Source organism: Amblyomma mixtum, chromosome 3 (genome assembly GCF_055824585.1).
Source record: "Amblyomma mixtum isolate Tamu chromosome 3, ASM5582458v1, whole genome shotgun sequence".
Classification (NCBI taxonomy): Eukaryota; Metazoa; Arthropoda; class Arachnida; order Ixodida; family Ixodidae; genus Amblyomma; species Amblyomma mixtum.
The window spans coordinates 267,301,328-267,322,474 of NC_143014.1; the positions used below are offsets into that span (position 1 = coordinate 267,301,328).

General features: G+C 49.0%; 1 protein-coding gene across 1 annotated transcript; it reads left to right on the forward strand.

Annotated features, from left to right (window-relative positions):
- The first annotated feature begins 461 nt into the window (after positions 1 to 461).
- On the forward strand, positions 462 to 13,389 carry LOC149354671 (uncharacterized). Its single transcript, XM_089577537.1, has 5 exons — positions 462 to 802; positions 4,901 to 5,263; positions 7,374 to 7,755; positions 11,552 to 11,790; positions 12,951 to 13,389. Exons 1-5 carry the CDS (start codon positions 462 to 464, stop codon positions 13,387 to 13,389), a joined length of 1,764 nt encoding a protein of 587 aa, XP_089433663.1.
- The last annotated feature ends 7,758 nt before the right edge of the window (positions 13,390 to 21,147 follow it).

The window sequence follows — 21,147 nt, forward strand, 5'->3', positions numbered from 1 at the left end:
GAGTCGTTGGTGGTCTTGCTTTCCAACGTACCTCTGCTTTCAAATTTAACCGCGCGGGCAAAACAACTTAGGCCGATTAATGCTGTGTGCATTGGAACACACCGTTCTCAGCGACTTCCGCATCATCGTGTACAACAACGGCGCGCTTGCCTGCTACACAATTATTGCGGGCCTAATTACTATTGCTGCTCAAAAATTCTTATCCCTGTAGTTCCTTATACCACCACAAATTATCCGTGTTAACTCCATTAATACTAAATTGCCTATGTCATGTCCGCTCGGGTACAATTTTTGGGCATTTTTCGTACCACTGAGTATGGAAAATGCACGCACCGCGAGACAAGAAACACAGGCTGCGGCGACGACAAAAAAAAAGGAACAGCCTGCTCCGCCACGCGCCACGCCGGTCACGAGGCGCGAGTCCGCTGACGAAGACGGCGCAGTTTTCCCGTCCGTTCCCTATGGCGTCATCTTCGGACCGGTCGGCCCAGCCGACGTCGCTTTCCTACGCGTCGGCGCACTCATCCCAGCAGCAACCATTCCGGAGGCCACCGCCGGGCATCCTCAAAACTACACCTGGCTTCTTCAGCTTCCCCAAGGGGTCTCCCACTACCAAGACCCTGCGCTTCCAGATACCATCATCGACAGCAGGGAGCCTGGCGCAGCTGTACTCGGAGGAGGAAGCCGAGCAGGACCTGGTGCTGGCCACCGGAGAGGCCGCGGCTGGTGCAAGAACAGAAAAGAGCGAGTCTTCGTCGTCACCATCTGCCGAGGAGACACAGGATGACAAGTCCCGGCTCAGGTACTGTCCGCTGTCCTGGAGGCAAATAGCAGAGGAACCAGAGCGAATAACCGAAGCATCCCAGGTTAACGCACGGGCGCAGTGTCTGAGGCACTGTACGGATGAGCACGAGGTCGCGTTGAGGAATCCCGTCTGCGTCAGCCGCATTCCTTTGGAGGCGAAATACAAAAGTGCCCGTACGCTGTGCGATGTTAGCGAACGTTACGGAACCCCAGAAGACCATTTTGATTAGGATTCTTTCGCTGCGATGTTTCTTATAGCCGACGCAGCACCTTCGATATATTAATCCTCACATATCAGTACACAAATTCTATCTTATGCTGGGTGAGACAACCAGGGTTTTGAAGCGAAAACTTCACTATGGGACCTCGGCCTTTATTCGCGGCGCTTGCGCTTTTCGCCTTTAAATGACCTTGAGCTTCGAAAGCAAAGGAAGGGCACATAACTGGTCCCATGGGACAGTGGACACCTTAGTCGCGCCTTAAGCTACGTAGCAATAGTGACAGGTATGCGCTGCATGCGTTGGCATTGACAACGTGGTGGCAGGAACGCGGCGCTGAAGCCATAGGCCGTCGGCGTTATTGTGTTCACTGGCGTTGGCTTTCACAACGTTTTACACTCCGATGATTTAAAGGAAAGGAAGTGCGCATAACTGGCTCCCTGGGTCAGCGGATGCCAGAATCGCGCTTATAACTACGTGGGGCGAGGAGAAAGATGTGGGCTGCATACGTCAGCGCTGACAACGTTGTGGCAGACACGCGGCACTGCTGCAATACGCCGCAACATTCATTGGGTGAGAAAACTCTCTCGATCAACCATTAACTGCCCCCTGCCAGGGTGGCAGGCTGGGTGCGCTGCTTATACAGTGTCCAGAACGCACTCAACGTTACAGAAGCTGCTTATAGTTATCCCCATACGCCATAACTTCCGCTCTCTAACCAGGTTCAGCAGTAGTTGAACCGCAGCACTTTTTCTCTTGTTTGTGAGCACAACCTCGGCATGCATGGATAATCTAAAGTAAATTTTCCTTAACACACAGTTAAGACAGAACTGGGCCGAGCCTAGCACGCGACGCTGGGAGAACGAGAAAGGAAGATTTTCTTATTTAGGTAAAGCGTAACCTGATGGAGGGTATAGTAAGGCCACATTCTCACAGCCGGTTTTTCCCTTGCTCCGTCGCCTCCGTCACGCCGGGAGCCGACGGAGGGGGCTGGTTTTGGACCGTTTTCCCCCCCAAATCGGGTGGCCGGTGCCGCCGGGTACTGCTCTACGTTTCCGTCGAGCGGCGGCGACGGAGCCCGCCCCACGGAGAGCGAGCCAGTCACAGCGCGAGCTCGCTCACGTCACCCGCGGCTTGCTCGCTGCGACCAAGAGATGGCGCTGGCGAGCGTCGGCGGCGGCAGCGATGCGCGGGTGTGCGGGCAGGGCGAAAAAACAAAAAGCCTGCTCACTTTTTTACTCTCCGGCGGGAGATGCACGCGCCTTTGCGCCCCGAAAAGCGCCCGCTGTCGAGGAGCAGAGAGCGGATGACAGTTTGATTTCATATGGCAATATACGAGGTGTTCCAGCCAAAACGGGTCTCCGAATGAGCATTGTGTTTGCACTAGGCGTGGGATATACGATAAATGATTTGTTGTTTTTTTCGGGAGGGTAACGAAGTGGGGGACGAAAAGACTGCTGCCGGGTTTAAATCGAAGTGAAGGTGATGGCTGATGCAAAGGGTAGCCATCCAGGTGAAGAAAGGAGAAAGGGGCGAGAGAGTTAACTGCGGAGATAACGAAAAGAGCAGGAAAAACGAAATTCCGTTCACCCTTTGCTAGCTCTTGAGGCCCCATCGTTTTTATTAGCCGTTTAAATTGTTTGGCTAGCTTGATTCTTGAATGGTTGTATAAAGCCCAATCTCTCAAGCCATTGATAACAAAGTTCATTACCACCCTACATATGTTCAATTTCGTGCATATTGGCCTGAATACTGTGACTGCAGCACTCATTTCTGCAGCGGCTTTAACAGTAGCTTGCTATACTCATATATATTTGTTTTGGTGCTGTACGCGTGGTGTTTCGCTGCGAAAACAGGGGAGTTGCGTAGAGTTAATAAACTAACTTCAAGCTTTTTCCACCGCTTGCGAGATCCATCGTTTTTTTTTTTCTCCGATAAGAGCCCAGTGAACCAAAGCGCAAGCAGACGACAGACGACTTTCACCACTACTTCGGCATGTCCTACGAACACCACCGAGCAGCGTTTTTTTTTTTTTTTCGCGCGGAAGAAAAAAAAAAGCACTGACGTAGAGTCACGTGGGAGCAGCGAGCGCCCGCCCAAACTGGTTTGCCGGTGTCCGGCGCCTCTTTCGATTAGAACACAGTTTCGTTGCGGCCGCGGTTCCCGGCTCCGTCGCCGCCGCGCCTGAGAGGAGACCGGCTGTGAGAGGCCTAACGCGGTGGGGTGTAGGGATGTGAGAACACATGATGCGTGTAGGGCGTCACCATCCCTTTTGCCGGAGCCCTGCAGGCAGATTGTGAACCAGTGACCACTCTGATGGGCCCGTCCCGTGTGTTAATGGTTGAGGAATGGATAATTCCCAGAGCGATAGCACCATCCTCTGCCGTGCCGCTGTCTACAGTGCTGAGCGTGGCAGATGCCCGCAAAGCGCCAGTACTGTCGAGCACAGATAAACACATTGCACGTCTCTGCGAGTAGCGGACCGCATCGGTGTGCAGGATCGGTGTGTCAGTTTTGCCTTTACTGAAGGCTCTGGCCAGGGCTAGTGATCTGGACGGTCTCCAACTTTTACGAAGTTGGGGGCTGCTGGGGGCGACGATATTTTTGCTGCAGTTGGTTCATGGTTGCAGCAATAAATGCCATTAACTAGAATGTTTTTTTACGCATCGGTATATACAGAGCGGACTGTTTTATGACACTTGAAATGTAACTTACATTTTTAAAAGGTTTAGCGCTGCAAAAAAGTGGCAATGTCTAAGCTTATAATCCAGCCCTAAACATGCATACGTTGAGAATAATTCTGTTGCCTTTTTTGACGACAGTGAAAGAGCGGTTGCTATTCCTCCTTTTAAATAACTACGCGCTAAAGTTCTTAGTCATGTGCAACCTTGTGCATTGCCGTAGTGTGTTGCGTAAACGGGACTGTACACCACTGTTGCCGTTCTCGCATGGCTGGTCATGAGAGTGCTACTGATAGTGCCTGCCAAGCAGTCAGAACATTACTACAGCACAATACCAAGTTAACCTTGCTACTCACAAGTAACCTTTGGGCTGAGACGTCTCCTTTTCATGGACAGGTCACTGTGCTAGGGTGGCAACCGATCAAACGGCACATCGTGCCGCTGGCGTGTAGTTTGGATGGAGCTGTTCTAAATATCTTCTACAACGGGCGCCATGGCATGGTCGCTCCAATAGGTGCTGCTGCATCAGGGCACTGCGCGGTGCTTCTCAGTCACGTACATCGGATGCACAGGTTAATCAAATTAGGTTATCACATATGGAAGAGAATTATGCTTTGCCAACTGCGTGGCAAGTTGCCGTGCCCAGGGCAGCCCAAAGCGATATAGCTGACACAAGCTGCCTGGCCTCTACATCGAAAACGTCAGAGGGAGTAAAAATATCAGCGAGGATCTGTGACCAGCTTCATCAGTATTCACTTCCGCATCAAAACAGGCCGGGTATTCAGTACTCAGCGAATTACGTTTCAAGATTTCATATTCGATAAGGGAAGGGCTACGCGGCCAAACTCGGATGGGGAATTGATGCATTTTCCGTTTATCAGTCATATGTATTATCGCAATAAAAATATTACGGAACGCTTGTTCTCAAAAATAAATTGATTCTACCTCTGCCTCGCGAACCAATCGGGTAGTATTGTTACAAGCGGATGAAGCATTCGCTTCCCCTCATATTGACATATTTACGGTGACTCGATTACGTGACTGCACAATAAATTTTCCGTATGGCCACGTCCTGTAAACTTATGAACGCGATAGTGCATACGAGCTGTTACCTTAGGGCGCACCTATAGGTCTATTTTCGTTAAAATCTGATTCGCAAGGCCCTTGCACCTCATAAAGTGGTCATCGCGCTTCCAGGGGCCATAAGAGACGGCGTTCACCCTCCCCAAGACGCCGGTCTAGCAGCAGCACTGGTGGATCGGACAGTGTGGTGCCGTATTGGATGCCAAAAGAGATCCAGCACTACTTTCTCAACTACCCGGACGACCAGGAGGAGGACAGCGGTGCTGCAGGTGCACCCTGCACGAAGGACGTCCCCTCAGCCCTGCATTGCATAGGCAGCGAGCAGCCGCCCAGGAACGACGACTTGGCCGGCTGGAGAAGGCTGGCAAGGCAGCCCCACTGCGCGCTGGCCACACTTTGTTTCGTCACCGCCTTAGCTCTCATCTTCGTGGGTACGACTACGAATGTCTACGTTGGCCTCGTCCACGGAGCCAGGGGGTATGTGCCGTTTAGCCCATCCACGCGGAATGCTCAACCATGCATGGCGCCGTGTGAATTCAGACTCGCGCATTACGATTGGTGATCAAATGCTAGCGCAGTAACTGTGGAGAAAGACAGATAGGAGCGCAGGCTCTGGCGCGCCACAATACATTCGGCAGGCGCGATTTTGCTACCACCAACGCCCAATGCGCGCCCGGCGCTCAGCGTTGCATTTGGCTTTGCGCAGGCTTTCCCCTTTTCGCTAGCCTCTTTCTATAAATAGCTAGGGGGCCTTGATGTCCGCTCTTCGAGGCACCCTAGAAAAGCGTTAGAGGGCACTGCGCAAACCTCACTGGAGTGATACGGAAGCATTGACTCCTCCTCGCCGCCTCTAATTGGTCCTCTTTGACTCTATGTCGATTGTGACGTCTCGTCTAGCAATCAAATCACGTAATTCACCTTAAACCACCGTTAATGCACCTTACTCTATAATTAATTCGAATTTATTTTACAATTAATTCATTTAATTACACCTAATTCGTTTAAATCACAGTTCTGACGCAATTAATTCATTTAATTCACACTACATTCATTTATTTTGAATTGATTTTTTAACTCACACTTAGTTAACAATTAATTCACATCTGATTTACTCTAATTCACCAAACCTTTAATTCATTCCAATGTATCAATATGTCACATTATACCCACATTAGTCCACCTTAATTGATAATTAATTCACCTTAATTAACTTAATTCACCTTAATTTATCTTCATTTACTACTGCAGTTTGTATAATTTATTATTGATTAGATTTCGATTAACTCCAAACCCCCATCGTTTCACCTTGGTATTCATTTCGGACATTCAAATTTCGCTCCGCGCTTTGGCTCCGCCCACTTTTCCGGTCACGTGGGCAAAACAAATGGTACATCACATGGCGTGTCACGTGGCCCCGCACTTCCGGGTATTCAAATTTCGCGGCACTCCCAGCGCAACCACGCCCACATTTGGTCACTTTTTTGGCTCTAATTCATTAACTAACAATCGGATCGGCACCAAAATTTTTCCGCCGCATCTTCTCATCATCCTCCTTCGAGTATAACCACTTTTGAGACACTATCTCTTTATAGTTCCCACAATCGCTGCCGACACGATTTTGATGACAAAGCCGCCGACATAGCCTAGTAATGATTTCGGATTAATAACCATCCAGACGCGCCACCTCTCGACATTGCCGCGAAAGGAAATGTTGTGGCGACCAGAGGCACAGCAGGCGCGGCAACGCGGTATACTGCAGCTCCACGAAGCCGACTACATCCGCGACGCCACGGTGGATATGAGCGTTTGCAGAATAATTGGGAGGTAGCTTCTAGAACTACGGATCCCGGAGCAGCCGGAGCGCCGCCACGGCGGGAGCGCTCTACCAGCGCGAGTTCCAAAATCCAAGCGGCACATATCAGATGCCTCACCAAGTTTTCTCCCACGTAGCAGAATTGATCCCCTCTTATCAACGGAGCCTGCGCTTGTTTCTGTGCGCGGTTCTTTTCTTTAATACGGATCCGTGCCGACTAGCCGAGCTCACCATTGCTCTAACAGTAAACATTTTAAACAAGTTCGGGTACGCGAATGCTTTACTCGTAATTCGTTTGCAGTAGCAAACTTTCCAACTGCTGCAAAAATAAACAAAACGTCGTATTACACAAAGGCAGCCTAGGCGAATGAATTCTTTTTTTTCAGGATATAACGATATACAAAGTGCATAATTGCGTCTGTCACATTAGGGAAACAAGCTGAGCGTATTATCTTAACGGGTGCACTGGTGGGACAAAAGTGTTCGAGCCCCAATTACCTGTGAACAGCCTACCAAACGAGTGCAAGTTACTTCACGAAGCAGACTAAAGCTGTCAGCTGTAGCCAGCGCAGCATAGTTTCATGGCTTTAAGCAACCAGCCATGTTTGTTTGCGCGGTGCATGATCGCGTAATGCAGTTGATTGTAGATTGTAGGCTAATGTAGTTGATTGCGACTCACAACCTTTTCTCATGGTTGAAGGTGCTAACGCCATAGAATGTCATTAAGGGCACTCTGTGTTAGGCCTTCCCCTCGACTCCCGTGAACATGCGCAGGAATGAAAGAACACCAGTGGTGGCCGGGGCTGGAGCTGGCAGCGCCGACAGGGCAGGCGCAAAAAAAGAGCCCCTTGGAGCCAACGCGGCGCAGCGGCCAATGAGCGAACACCCAGGTGCGCTGAAGAGACCAAGGGCAGCTGAGACTGCCGAGCCCACGCGTCGGCACGCAGCAGCCGCTTTCAACACAAAGGAAAAGCATGAAGAAACGACTGGTGGTGACGATGAGATGGAAGGCAGAAGCGGACGAGAGGAGCGCAGGACGGACGCCGGCGAAGACCTGCCTAGGCCGATAACCATCGACAACGTGGGCACGGCAAGAGATGTCGCGGCAGTCGTACACGAGTTTAGTAGCATCGAGGACGACACGCTTCGAAGCCCCGTAAGCTTTACGAGCTCATTGTCCTACTCTGCCTGCCTAGAGCGGCGTGCTCGGGGGCCCCCGTATCGAAACATAACTGATGAAGCGTGAACTGGCGCAAAAAAAGAAAGAAACACAACAGACAGCGACAACTACGAAATGAGTTTATTTTTCCGAAAGAATCATTTGTAACACCATAAAAGTGAGCACAACCAAAAAGAAACCGGTGTTTGCTCAAGGATGGGTAACATACACAGCAAACGCACGAGAGGTGCAAAGAGAAAAAAATGCCGTTATCAAACCGTTCAAAAAAATGGCTGCGGCTTAGCTAGGCTAAGCCGGTTATGCAAGCGAAAGCTTTGTTATGCGTGATTATGCTGTGTTGCTAAGTCAGGTTAGACTCCTTCGTCCATCGCCGAAGTTGTGGCGGAGGCAGTAGCAGCACCGGCTGCCTCCAAAGCTCTTCGCTCCACGCTTTCGGCATCCTTCAACCGCCGTTGAGCCAGTCCAGCTCCCGTTATTTGTCAGTCCATGCCGCAAGCTTGACACGTTTAACTTCTCTAGCTAAATACTTGATTGGCAGCGTCAGCTGGATGATCAGACTCAGCCCGTCGTCTACGAGACCATCCCGAGGGTGTAGATGGACCCAGCAGAATCGCTTCATCCATAGCGAGAAACTGCGAGGCGGCAGTACTTATGCGCGCGCGAGCAGCGCCGTCTCCCTTTCAAGCGAACGGCGAGTCACGTGGTTAGTCACGTGGACACAGCTAGCGAGGGGGCGGTGGTGACGCGTATGCAGTAAGTAGCATGCAGCTGCGGCGAGTCATGGTACGTCACGTGGCTGACACACCTTCACTTGAAAGTCAAATGTACCGCGCCGTTGACCTTGGCTCGACGAGGCTAGTAAAATTTTCACATTAAAACGATTGTCGTGATCAGTGAGTCGTAGGATTGGCTTGCTCATGGAAATGGAGCCCCTGTTCGTTATGAAATACGCTTCTATTATTTTTCTCTCTAGTCTATCTTTTTACCGACCTATGAGCGTTTCTTTTTTTTTTTTTTTGAAAAGAGGAGATCATTCGCAACCTTTGAAATGTGTGGCCATGTGGCTACCATACCCATTCTTTACCTGCGCGTTGTGCTTCCTCGCCTTTTCTTTGTAGCACTGGACTGTTTGCCCTATGTATTCAAGGCTGCAGCTGAAAGGCACCACGCTAGAGTCATCAGCGATGCGCTGACTTGCAGGGGGTAGATAAAACAGCATTAAACTTTTATCGGTTGCCACCATTTTGATACTGTACAACAGGCGGTGGATATGAGCCCAGACAGCACTAACCGTCCTGAGTACGTCAAGTGCTCAGAACGTCCTCATCTCGAACAGAATATTTGAGTACCTTTTGAGTGCATGGATGGCTAAATGTCCTCATAAAGACGTCCTAAGTTTGCACTTTGCTGGCCGACTCGAGGAAGGATGAAAATTCCTGAGATGTGCTACAGTCGTCCTATCGCAGGGAAGCAATGTGAAATTGAGTTGAGATCAAACCATCTTGATCTCTCGCACCCGGCTTTAATTGATTAAAAACTCGAGGTTAATCAAACGATATCTGTGTACAACAATAATGTAATGAAGGAAACCATTGTGATCCCAAAAAGTATAAGCCTTGAAGAGAGATCTTATTTTTTTTTCCTTTTACACCTGGTCTTATGCATCCCATACTTCTAATAGGAATGGACTGTTTAGATTTCTGGGCCACTAATCTGTTCCATTCTAGCAGCAGAATTCATCTCCAGAGAGAGCTTCAGCTCTCTTCGACCCTGGGCACGGTAAGCCCATGCTATGCCTCTTTTCGCGTATTCTGGTCAGCTTTTCTTACATTAGCCTTGCGATCCCGGCCGCTGCGGCCGGGATCGAACCCACGTCTTTCGCGGTTATCAGCCGAGCGCCGTAACCACTGAGCCACCGCGGCGGGGCACTGTCGGTATGATTTCGCGCTTGATGAGCTCTGAATGAGCACTACTAAAAGATAGAAGTTCTTTGGGCGAGCGAGAGATGTAAGACCAGCATGTCCACCCTGAGTGGAAAGCAGTCTTGAAGACAAAAACTAGAGGCTGTTAGCATTCGGCACACTGGAAACACTGATGAACATAGTGACGATCTCCGTCAGCATTGTGGTTTGTTTTGAACCTCATTCACCAGAGGGTAGGATTAAACAGTCGTCCACATAATGAAATATCTTTACAATGTCAGGGGTCAACTGAAGCCAATGACTGATGCGTTTTCAACGCACGATAAAAAGATCTCTCTCAAGATAGCAGCAAGGGACGAAGCAAGGCAACGCAGTCCCGTTGAACATAGAACTGCGGCCGTATTCTATGTATAAGTGTCTGTTTGTCCACATTTTCCTTCGATTGCGAGGTTGGCGATCGGACCCAGCAATCTGTCATCAGCAAGCGACCAGACCTCAGCACTGGCTATCAGTGGCTGCGATATGCAGCCAATGGACATCCTGACACCAACCACCCAATGGGACGCTTGAAAACCGCGGGTATATCACCGCGACCTGTAACGGAGGACTCAATGGGCAATGGACAGGTTATGGAATACTGTCCCTGGTGGTATAAAAAGTATCAGTTGATGAAAGATAAAATTCTAAACACCCTAAAAAATCTTCACAACTAACCCCCGTCAAGCCCAGGAGCGCCCGGTATGCAGAGGGACGGGATGATCCGCTGTTTGATTTCGCGTATACCAGACGACACGCGAGATTTTAAAGCTTCGTGTGTGGCTGCCATGGACAAAATCTAACAGCGATATGCTCAGCTGCCGTGCCGAAATCTTGGCAGTCTTTCTGCAAGCGCCCTCGATGCCAAGAAGAAGGAGCGTAGCGAGGGAAGTCTTTGTTAGTTCGTACATGTGAAGAGTGCCTGAGGACCAATTACAGGCCGGAAACATTAGTGACTGCCGAATCGCTTTTTTTTCCTTCCGTCATGTCTCGAAGGGGCCCAGATCCTGAATCGTCAGTTCAGCAGTAAAAGTTGCTTAGTCACTACTCCGCTGAGAGTCGCATCCCAGTTTCTAAACTCGCCACCCTCGCTTCCTGTAATACTTCCGTCAGAGTCTAGATACTAGGTGACTGCAGCCAAAGCCGGATTCTCCGCAGAATCCGCTGTACTATTTGTGCGATGCCAAATTTTCCTCAACTCTCCGCGTGCCAAGTTCAATCATGTGGTTACAGTCGACCTGCGATTGAGGCACCGGCGGAGAGCTGCACACGTTGCAAATATATGCTGGAAAAGACATCGGGAGTCCGCGCGCAAAGCCAGGCGACGAGAAAGTCGCCGACACCGAGAAAACATGGCCTTTCGCAGCACTGAGTCTCGTGTTTGCCGAATGCTTAACAAACATTTTCTTTGGCCAAGCTCGTAGGATGTCCTGCAGAGGCACCAACTTAGACACCAGGCGGGTGTTGAGTTCCTGCAAAAAGGTACAAAGTCAAGAAATTCAATCTGCGTCATATATAGCTAAATAGAATGTACGTTTCAAATTCTCTGCTACCGTCACTGTCAAAGATAAATTACGTTTCTCAATGAAGCCCACCAGGACTGTCGGTTACTTGTTCGCGCTATAGTTTTAGCGTGCGCCGTGTGATTATACACCATTAGCTCTTGAGGGCTTTCCGCCTCATAAAATATTAGGCCAATTGAAAAGCCCAAGTACCGTCACTGGACTTGAGTGCGGCCATTAGGCAATAAATTACATCGCCGTAGTGTGCTTTGTCAACTTTGAAGAAAGGGACTAAGCAGCGATGCACTGCAGGCACAGACGAGGGCGTCCTGCGGAGCTCCGATGTTCTCCTACTGCTCCAGTCCCCGGACAGAGTTTTACTACAATCGGGCGACAAACACCTGCATGACCACAGCGTCGGACGGAGCGGGCGTCTGCAGCCGAGGCCTAAACAGGTTCCCATCGAGGCAGGCCTGCCGGGAGCGCTGCATTGAGAAGGAACAACCCGCCAAGCACTGCCGCCATAAAGTCATCTTCAAACAATGCACCAGGTAGGATGGAGAGTGAAAAAAAAATTGGAGAGCACTGCAGTCTGTTGCATTGCAGAAATGTGAAAACATTTGTGTTTGTATGACAGCAACTTTTTTGCAAGTTGTCATCCCGTGACACTTATCACGTGACCATTGGATGACGTCAGCAACTTTTTTTTTTATTCAAGTCATCGTTGTCTAGCATCAGTACGCGTCCCAACACTGTTTACCGTCGTGCACACCACAACGCGTTCACTTCGTGCCCCTCCAACAGCCTGTCCGCTCCTGATATTTGGGAATGCAGTACAGAACGTAATCTGTTTATGACCTACAGTAAACTTTCGAAACAGGCAATAATGAAAAAAAGGCTCTTCGTGGAGTATGCGTTGCGTGCCCGCCTGGCACAAAGAGGGTCTTCGTTGGAACCGCAATGCCGGCCAATTTTTTTTTGAATGGTTATTTTCGTGTGCACACGCTCTGCCTACAGGTCCTGTACGCCACTCATGAGATATGAAGTGCTTCCGCATTAACAGCACCCGTCGCCGCCGCCAGTCGCTTGTTCTTGCATGTTTGTCTTAGAGTAAAAGAAGTGCGCCAATCAAGCAGCAGAGCGCAAGATAGCGCTACAGGTAACCCGGGCATTGCCCAGTTATCTCAATTGGTGACGCTTGCTGGCTTCGATACTTCAACAGCGCATTTCAAGGGCCTCGGTAGTTCGCAAGAAGCACTGTGCGCTAATCCTCAGCAGCAGCATGCTTCTCGTCTTGCACTACCAGTAGGGCTTTAAGATTTGTATCCATCAGCAAGAGTCAGTTCCTCGCTACACAAAGCTATAGTATGGCAAAATAAAGTTTCATATCAATAGAGTAATCTAACAGAAAGCTAACCACATATTTCAATTTCAAGCAATCATTTACCCAGCCATCCGCACGGCAGCGCCCTTGCCTAAGCTGCATTTTATTTTGCGCACTTTTTCGCTTCATCGCACATGCTATGAGACATGACCAAACCCGTTTAACAAGAAAGCACTTAGTGCACCACCCCTTCCACTTTCTTCCCATTCCACTGTGTGCTTATAGACCCTGCGTTGTCCATAGGAGTGCTCTGCTTTTTTGCGAGGCTGAGATTTCTTCTGTTTACCTCAAGACGTACGAGCTTTCTGCTTCTGTTTTTGCGAACAGACAAGACGTCTTTGAGAGCTGGTGGTACCACAGCGGCAAGCGCTGTCATCGGTGGACCTTCCCCAGGGGACGCTGTCCTGTGAGCGGCAGTGACGTCTTCAGGACCTTCGGGGATTGCTGGCGCCATTGCGTCAGCAACGAGCAGCACGCCAACAGCCGTTCCGGCTTCCGAGAGCTCCCTGGGGGATGGATGCTGGGCCAGAGACGTGGCCGCCGACCTTGCCGCATACCGAGGACTGAGGTGTGCAGGACTGAAAGATTAAGATATGCCTACTTCGCTGACAGCAGTCCAACGCCGGCGGCCGGCAGCCGTGGACCGCGCTGCCATTCAGTGCCCGTGACCAACCAGCTCGGCCATCGGTGCCTTGAAGGGGCCAACCGTTTTCGTACTGCCAAGGCTTGCCGCAGGACCTGCATTACACACAGTGGCAGACATTAGCTCCCGCGCATGACCATCTCGCACCCCAGAGGTGCCCTTTCTTTTTTAGGGCAAGCACGCACATACTTGCCTTCTGCAAAAAAAAAGACAGAGAAAGAACAAGATGAAGCCCAGTCATGTGATTTCAGCTTTTTTTATTTTCTCTTTGTTATTCTGTTCGAGTGCTTTCGTTTGTCCACGAGCCTAGCCGCAAGCCGTGTGAAATACCTCCCTGCTATCGAGACGAAAGCAGCCATGCAGCTAGGGGTCTCGGAAGTCTTTCGTTGAAGCTTGGCTTGTAAAATGCATCAAAACCGTCATGGTTCTTATTTCGACTGGTGCACACCCGAAACAGGCGTTTCAGCAAAGTTCAACGTGTCGAATAAAAGTTCCATTTCCAGCAAGTGTGGACTGTGGAAACGAATAAAAGGGAAGTATGTTTTCATCTACAGACAGCAGTGGTCATCTGTAAAAATGGCAGGGTTATCTGTCGGCACCACAGCGAAACGTAACCTTCGCCAGCCATGACCTACGATCTGAATCCGCTTTCTCACCCATATTGGTCAGACTATATGTGGGGCTTAGGAAATCTCTGCTGTTGTTGCAGACGATTAATCAGGTTATTGCGTTCTCTTTAAACCGGCAGCATCGCTTCCTTTTAGCTGATGTAGCTGCTACATCGGTAGAAGGCAAAAGATGGAAAAAAGGGTGCGATAGACACGAAAAAAGAAAATGGCTGCCTTGTTCCTTAACCCGAAGCTTGGAATGTACGCGCACGCTTGTCTATTCAGCGCGGGTGGCAGGAAATTTCAACTATTACCGAATGAATTGGCTTGGTAAGTTAACTTTTAAACCTCTGAAAAAAGGTACTAGATTCAATAACAGTGAAATGTAGAAAGATCAAAAACAGCAATCTTCGGCTAGGAATGATCTAAGGAGGAAAAAATGTCCCCAAACGGGTGCCACCAAGCGTTCCGTAATCCCCTGGGATTTCAGGATCCGCCTCGCATGCAGAATGGGGGGGGGGGGGGGGGGGGGGTCGATCCTGAGTGCCGCCAGGTACCCATCGGTTTTTAATGGGTACAGTCTATCCCCTGGCCTGGTGCTCAGCTTATCTTACGTTACGTGCAGTACCGGTATGCAGTGTGCACTCCATAGTGGATACTTGTCCCCGTTGTTGCTACGCTAGGCGTAATGGTTGCAGAGGTGTTTTAACTGTGGACCATTCCTCCAAGAGACTAATGTCAGAAGCTGCCTGAGAGATACTTGACTGCTTGTTTCTAGTACCTACAGTCGGGAAAAAATTATTTTCCAGTGAACGCCTCCCACCTATCCGCCTTCGATGTGGGGCGTCCACTCGGCCACTGTTGATGGAGACCAAAGGACCAACAATCATGCAGCATTGTACGCTCCAGTGATCCCACCCATCGGCTTGGAAGTCACTGAACAAGGAACAGATTCCTGCCAACAGAGCCCCACTTCTGAATCGTCCGGGACAGCCGATCCCCGAAAGGCATTCCTCGAAACGGCTCACCCTTGGCGTCAGTAGGTTACCCGCGTACCAAGCCCAAGGACGATGACTTCCAAAAAAACTGCGAAAAGACTTGCATGCCGGGGGGAATGCTTGATGCCATGATTACAGCGGATGCCTGCTCAATCCGCTTCTTTTCGGCCAGTGGGGTTAAGCTGAGGCAGCAAAGCGGGCCACACCAGTAAGTCGCCTTCTTGGACGCCATCTTAGAAGAGATTATTGATGATGATGATGATTATTGGGGCCAGCACAGCTTTCCTCTTTAAGTCAAGGATGGATAAAGTTTAAAGTTTAATTGGGAGAACTGTGCTTGAGAAAATAATTATACGCAACTCGTACGCGTATTATCTTTGCTTATAAACATATTCTGTAATGTTTAGCATACTCATTGTGGTCCTTTGTTTAAATTTGGGGCGACTGTGAACGATGTTCACCAGTAAAGGCTCTTGGAGTTTCGGTTTTGAACTGCTCGCGAGCCTAATTTAGAGGCACTTAAATCAAGGAGCCGCACACGACAAAGAGCTACTAGCGCTCTCATGCACCCCGATGACACCTTCGTGCCTTGTATACAAGGCAAATGCTCCAAAAGGATCGGGCATGTCCCAGCATGAGTAAACGTGCCAAATGATACATATGCTCATTTCACGGCAAATATTTACTGCAAAGCGCGTGAACGAAAATATCTCGCGCTCGAAACTCCTTCTAAAAGCGGATGATAGTAAGTGAATCAACCTTGCTACTGTTTTTTTTTTCACGACATTAGGCTTTCTTAAGGCCATTGCCTCAATCTGCTCGGCAGTACACATTGGTGCTGCTTTTAAAGGATATAGGTGTTCTCGCTTAAATGTATTTCGTATTACGTTTTGCATCTGGAGTATCTGGAGTTCTGAATCCTGCGCTACTGTTTGCCATTCAGCTATTAACCATGTATAAGGAAGGTGTATAATGTAATAACACTGTTTTCCTCCATTCCTCCAGATACTCCATATGATACATTATATTCCTTCTTTTTACGTGCGGCAGCACAATTCTTGGTCATTACCATTTTTTTTGTACTAATTGTCATGCTCAGTCAATATCCTATTAATTTACAATACTCCTTCATGCCCTAGAAGACAAGTTCTAATCAACCCCCCCCTCCCCCCCCCCCCCCCCCAGAAAATCTCTAATTTCAGTGTTTATTTTCCTCAGCAGTCTACTCAAATGTGATTTCATTTCATGGATAGGTATTGCTTGTTGAATTTTCTCCCTCAATTGAATTTTGTGTGTATGCCTTGTTGTGTTCTCGTGCCATGCTTGCTGCCTGAAATGTGGGCCCAATAGGCCTTCACGCTGTTTGTCGCTTTCATTTCTGTTCTGTCCCCTCTCGACAATGTATCCTGCGAGAGAAATAGAAAATTTTCGATTTCATTGGTAGCGGAATCGATGGAGCATCAGTCTCGCGCCAATGGAGGTATCGGCTTCTCTGCAAAGAACGAATGCTTATCAGCCATATGATCGCGTTTGGCCACTATAAGCGCCAGTGGCGCGGAAATAAACAAATACAGAACTCTGGCTCTCATAGGGAGCCTATAGAGTTGCTTTCCAGCGCGCTTTGTTAACGGGACAGCATGCAGACAGCGATGTCCGGCGAACCCATCTTGTAGTTTTGATGCTCGCCTTACCGACGGCACTAATGCAGCCACGCTGCTTCCATCAGTGTTAAACCCTTTTTAATGTTCATGCAATGATTTATCACTGGCATGCCGTGTTCCGGTCTTTGAAGAACAACCGCGAAGTCAAGGGCGAACAACAGCAAGCACGCCAGCACGCGCTTTGCAAATGGTTGCATTTGTGACGAGGCAGAATGCGTAATCGCAAATACGTGCGTGGATAAATTCCTCAATGAAGCATTAACTGCGCCCTTTACGAGCACTAAAGCGCGGATTCGCCCGCGCCGGCGATGACGGTCGTCTGCATGCGCGTACGGTGCCATAGAGCACGCTCAGAAGCGGTTTGTTCACAATTCGCGTGCTCGGTTTTACTTTTGTGGCACCTGTACACAGTGTGAGCTAAAGTGTAAGCCGGAGCAACTGCTTTCGATGCTGTCGCTGCCTTCTTTATACAAAGCACTTATCTTATGCGCCAAAAAAAAGCAGGGAAGGGGGGTGTACTGCGAACTCTGCGCCTACGCCTGGCGGCAGCCACCCCATTCGAGACAAATGGTCAAAAAGGCTACTAGCACGGATTCTGCCTCCTTCGCGGCCGACCGAGATACAAGCCTGCGTGATTTTATTTGTCGCAAGTGCCGGCTTGTATCACTGAAAGATCACTGGAGGCGACTGAGCCGTGAACGCGCGTGACAAAGCACGCACGTATGTTCCCGGAGTTATCGCATCGCGCGATGCCAATGAGCACTGGGCGGCAGCGTGACGTGTTCTCGCCTCAGCCGGGTGCGCTATTTGATAGAAGAGCCGATGCTCGCGCCCCGCAAATCACACAGGCCTGTATCTCGGTCGGCTGCGAATGTCGCAGAGTCCATGCTCCTCCTCCTCCGTGCTCGTGGCCCTATTTAGCACTCGTTCTCGAACTCGCTGACTGCCGCCAGGCGTTGCAGGCGCACTTCTGAGCGCCCGTCAGACCACTTTCGGCAAGTGAGATCTCCTCTGTACCTGGTATCTGGGATTTAACGTCGCGAGATGACACGGGAGCCACGAGGTGTGTCGTAGCGGAATTCTTCGGATTAATTGAGAACATCTAGGGGTCTTTAATGTGCACTGGCATCGCAGAGAACACAGGTATCTTCGCATCTCGCTTCCACCGAAACGTGGCCGCCGTGGCCAGGGATTCCTCCCGAGTCTTCTGGCTCAGCAGCCGAGCGGGTGGCAGCACTGCGGGTGGCAATGAAGGGTGAGCACTACGGCGCTTCAAAGTGCGAGCGGGACCTAACGAATGCACCGAGAGACATTGATCGTCCTCTATAGCACGAAAAATGAAGCGGGTGAACGCAGTCGCACTTTAATCTTGAACTGCAGCGACCCGCGTAACCAGAGGCGAAGAGGAGGAGATGGAGGAGTCCGCTCACGCTGTAGGTTGCATGACCGCGGCATATCTTGCAGTTACATCGGCTTACCGGTCGATAGAACGGCGGCGTCCGGCCGAGGCTTGAGTTTTGTACAGCGAGCGTCAAATGAAATGCGAACCGCGGAAAGCACGGCCACTGGACCAGCTCATGCCTCAGCCTGTCCATATGAAGCATAGGCGTGCCCATTAACTTTTGCATTTAACTTTAACTTTTGCATTTCACTTTTTTCTATTTAAGTTTTGCATTTTTGTTTTTTGTTATGACGGTACTCTCGTTTCGCGCACAGTGCAACAAGAATAAGCAAGTTTTGAGAACTAAACAGTCTAGTGGCCCAATCAATTATGTTTTGCATTTTTGTTTTTTTGTTTCGACTGTACGACTTTTCTTATGCAAGGACAGCTCTTGAGACAATCATATATGTGGTACACACTGCTACAAGAGCGGCCAGTTAAAAAAAAAGGCTAATGTAAATTGTACGTCACTTTTTAGCTCACAGGCACAAGATATGTTTCACCGATAAAAAAATAAAATTAGCACGCAGAAAATAATAATCGCCTCAAGAAACCGAAAGTAGAGTTCTGAAATCAACTCCGAAAAACATACGCCGAACTTTTTAAAAATAGAAACCGAAAAGTCGAACGCCTATTCATAGCCCATCATGGCACCTTTCAGTAGAGTAGGATATACCGTTTGGTCGTAAGAACGCCCCTACAACTTTTCAGAAAGCCGTGAAAAACATGTTTCGACAGTTGCGGCCGTCTCATGCAAAGTTTGTGTATATCTGGATGATTCCCTTCTTTTTGGCACCCATTTCGCCGAATTCGTGGATTTAGTGCAGGAAGTCCTCATTCTACTGCTGAGAAGTGGCTTCAGTCACATTTGCGCAATGACTGTTTGCAGTGCCGTCGTTGACATTCTTGGGCTACGTTCTCTCCCAAGAAGTCAAATAACCAAACCCCGCAAAGTGGAAGTGATTTTCAAGATGCTCAACGCCAACGAATGCCAAGTACAGCCGTACAGCCGTGACTACAGACAATAAATTTTTACAGACGATACATACCTCACTCTTCCCAGGTTTCAGCGCCTCTTCAGTTCAGTTCAGTTCAGTTCAGTTCAGTTTATTACCTTAAAAGTCCCCCGTAGGGGCAGTACATAAGGGGTGGGTTTTTATACAAACAGTAAGGATCTTGGTAAACAGTTATTGAAAATATGGTCAGATACAAGTTGCAAAAACGAAGATGGGCAGGCAGTAGAAGCGATTTCGTGGGGAAGGCCGTTCCAGTCTGTGGCAGTTCGGAAAAAAAAATGAGGCAGTGAAGGTGGTGGTCCGGGCACGTGGGCGCGCAACTTGAAGTGGATGGCTGGTTCGATATGATATGCGTGCTGCTGCTGTGATGTATGGTGCTTGATTAAGGGACGAAAAAAAGAACTTGTGGTACAGTGAAAGGCTGGCAATGCGACGTCGACAGAAAAGCGGTGATAAACCAGATTCTGCTTTGAGAGATGAAACGCTGATATTATATGAGTACGATGAATGAATAACTCTAAAAGCGCGATTTTGAACTGATTCTAATGCGTCGGCGAGATATGCTTGGTGCGGATTCCAAATGGGCGATGCGTATTCGAGTTTTGGCCTGACAAGTGATTTATAGGCTAGTAATTTTACATGTTCCAGGGCGTTTCGCAGGTTACGCTTCAGGAAGCCTAAGGTTTTGTTAGCTGCGGCAATAATGTTAGTGACATGTGTGCTCCAAGACAAATCGTGAGAGAGGGTTATACCTAGGTATTTGTAAGACTGCACTAGTTTCAGGGGTGTGCTAAGGATTGTGTAAGAAAAACAAAAGGGACTTCGCCGGCGGGAGAAGTACATGCATTTACATTTGCTGGCATTTAGCGTCATTAGTGAATTGTTCACCATTCTGAAACGCTGATTAGATCGTTTTGGAGAGCAATTTGGTCAGATATGTTATTGATTGTGTGGTAAATGACGCAGTCGTCTGCGAACATGCGTATATTAGAAGAAATGCACTGAGGTAAATCGTTAATGTATATTAAAAACAACAGAGGACCAAGGACAGATCCTTGGGGCACGCCGGAAGTTACTGGGAGGGGTCTAGATAAGTTACTGTTGATTAAAACCATTTGCGTACGATTGGACAAAAATTCCTGTATCCACATTATAACATTAGGGTCTAGGTTCAGCAGGTTCAGGCAATTCTCTAAAACTGGAACATTCAAATGGACTGCAGCTTGTGAGCCTGCATTCGATGCTCTTCGAAAAGCGTTCACATCAGACCCCAAACTTGGTCATTTCTACCCTGCCGCCTCAACTAGTGTGACAACGAGTGCCTCTGCTGTGACAATCGGTGCCGTGCTCTCTCAACGACAAGGTGTCTGTAACGTTGTCATCAAATACACCTGCAGAGCACATTCAGCTCCCAAAAAAAATTTTCACAGAAATATTTACGAGTGTATGGCAGTTCACTGGGCCATCTGTTTGACGTTCCACGCCTACCTCGTCAACCGGAAGTTTTTCCTCTTGACGGGTAACTGGTCTGTGCCTTGTCTTGCCTCCAACATTAAGCCGTAACGCTGGTTTACTAGCATGCTCATGGACCGTGTATAATTGACTCTACTGTCCGAACCAAGAAAAGAAAACAGAATGTGGTCGCTGACAAGTTCTCCCGCCTTTCCTCTGCCACCGTAGATCCCCTGACAACACTGTTAACTTCAACAGAAAGACCAGTAGCGCTTGTCCATGCGCCAAAAGCTGTTAACCGGCAGTGAAGAGAGTTCTGACTTCCTCGTTGTGAATGAAATCCTTTATCATCGTACAGGTTCCAACTTGTACTCCACTGAGATACCCTGTAAGCTACGCCAGTCAGTTGTTGAAATGGCTCAAGACAACAGCAGCCATATGCACACAAAACGTACGCTTAAAAAGCTACAACACCGGTATTGGTGGCCACAGATGATCACTACTGTAAATCAATATATTCAGGACTGCAAGATATGTCCAGCTTACTACCGCTATAAAGAAGAAATGTGGGAGAGATTTGCTTTATGTCAACTAGGGAGGGTCCATTTACTGCTGTTGCAATGGCCCACATTAGAATGCCTCTTGGCGAGAGCAACACCTATATCCTGTATGTAATAGCCTTTGCTACGCACTTCACAGTACATG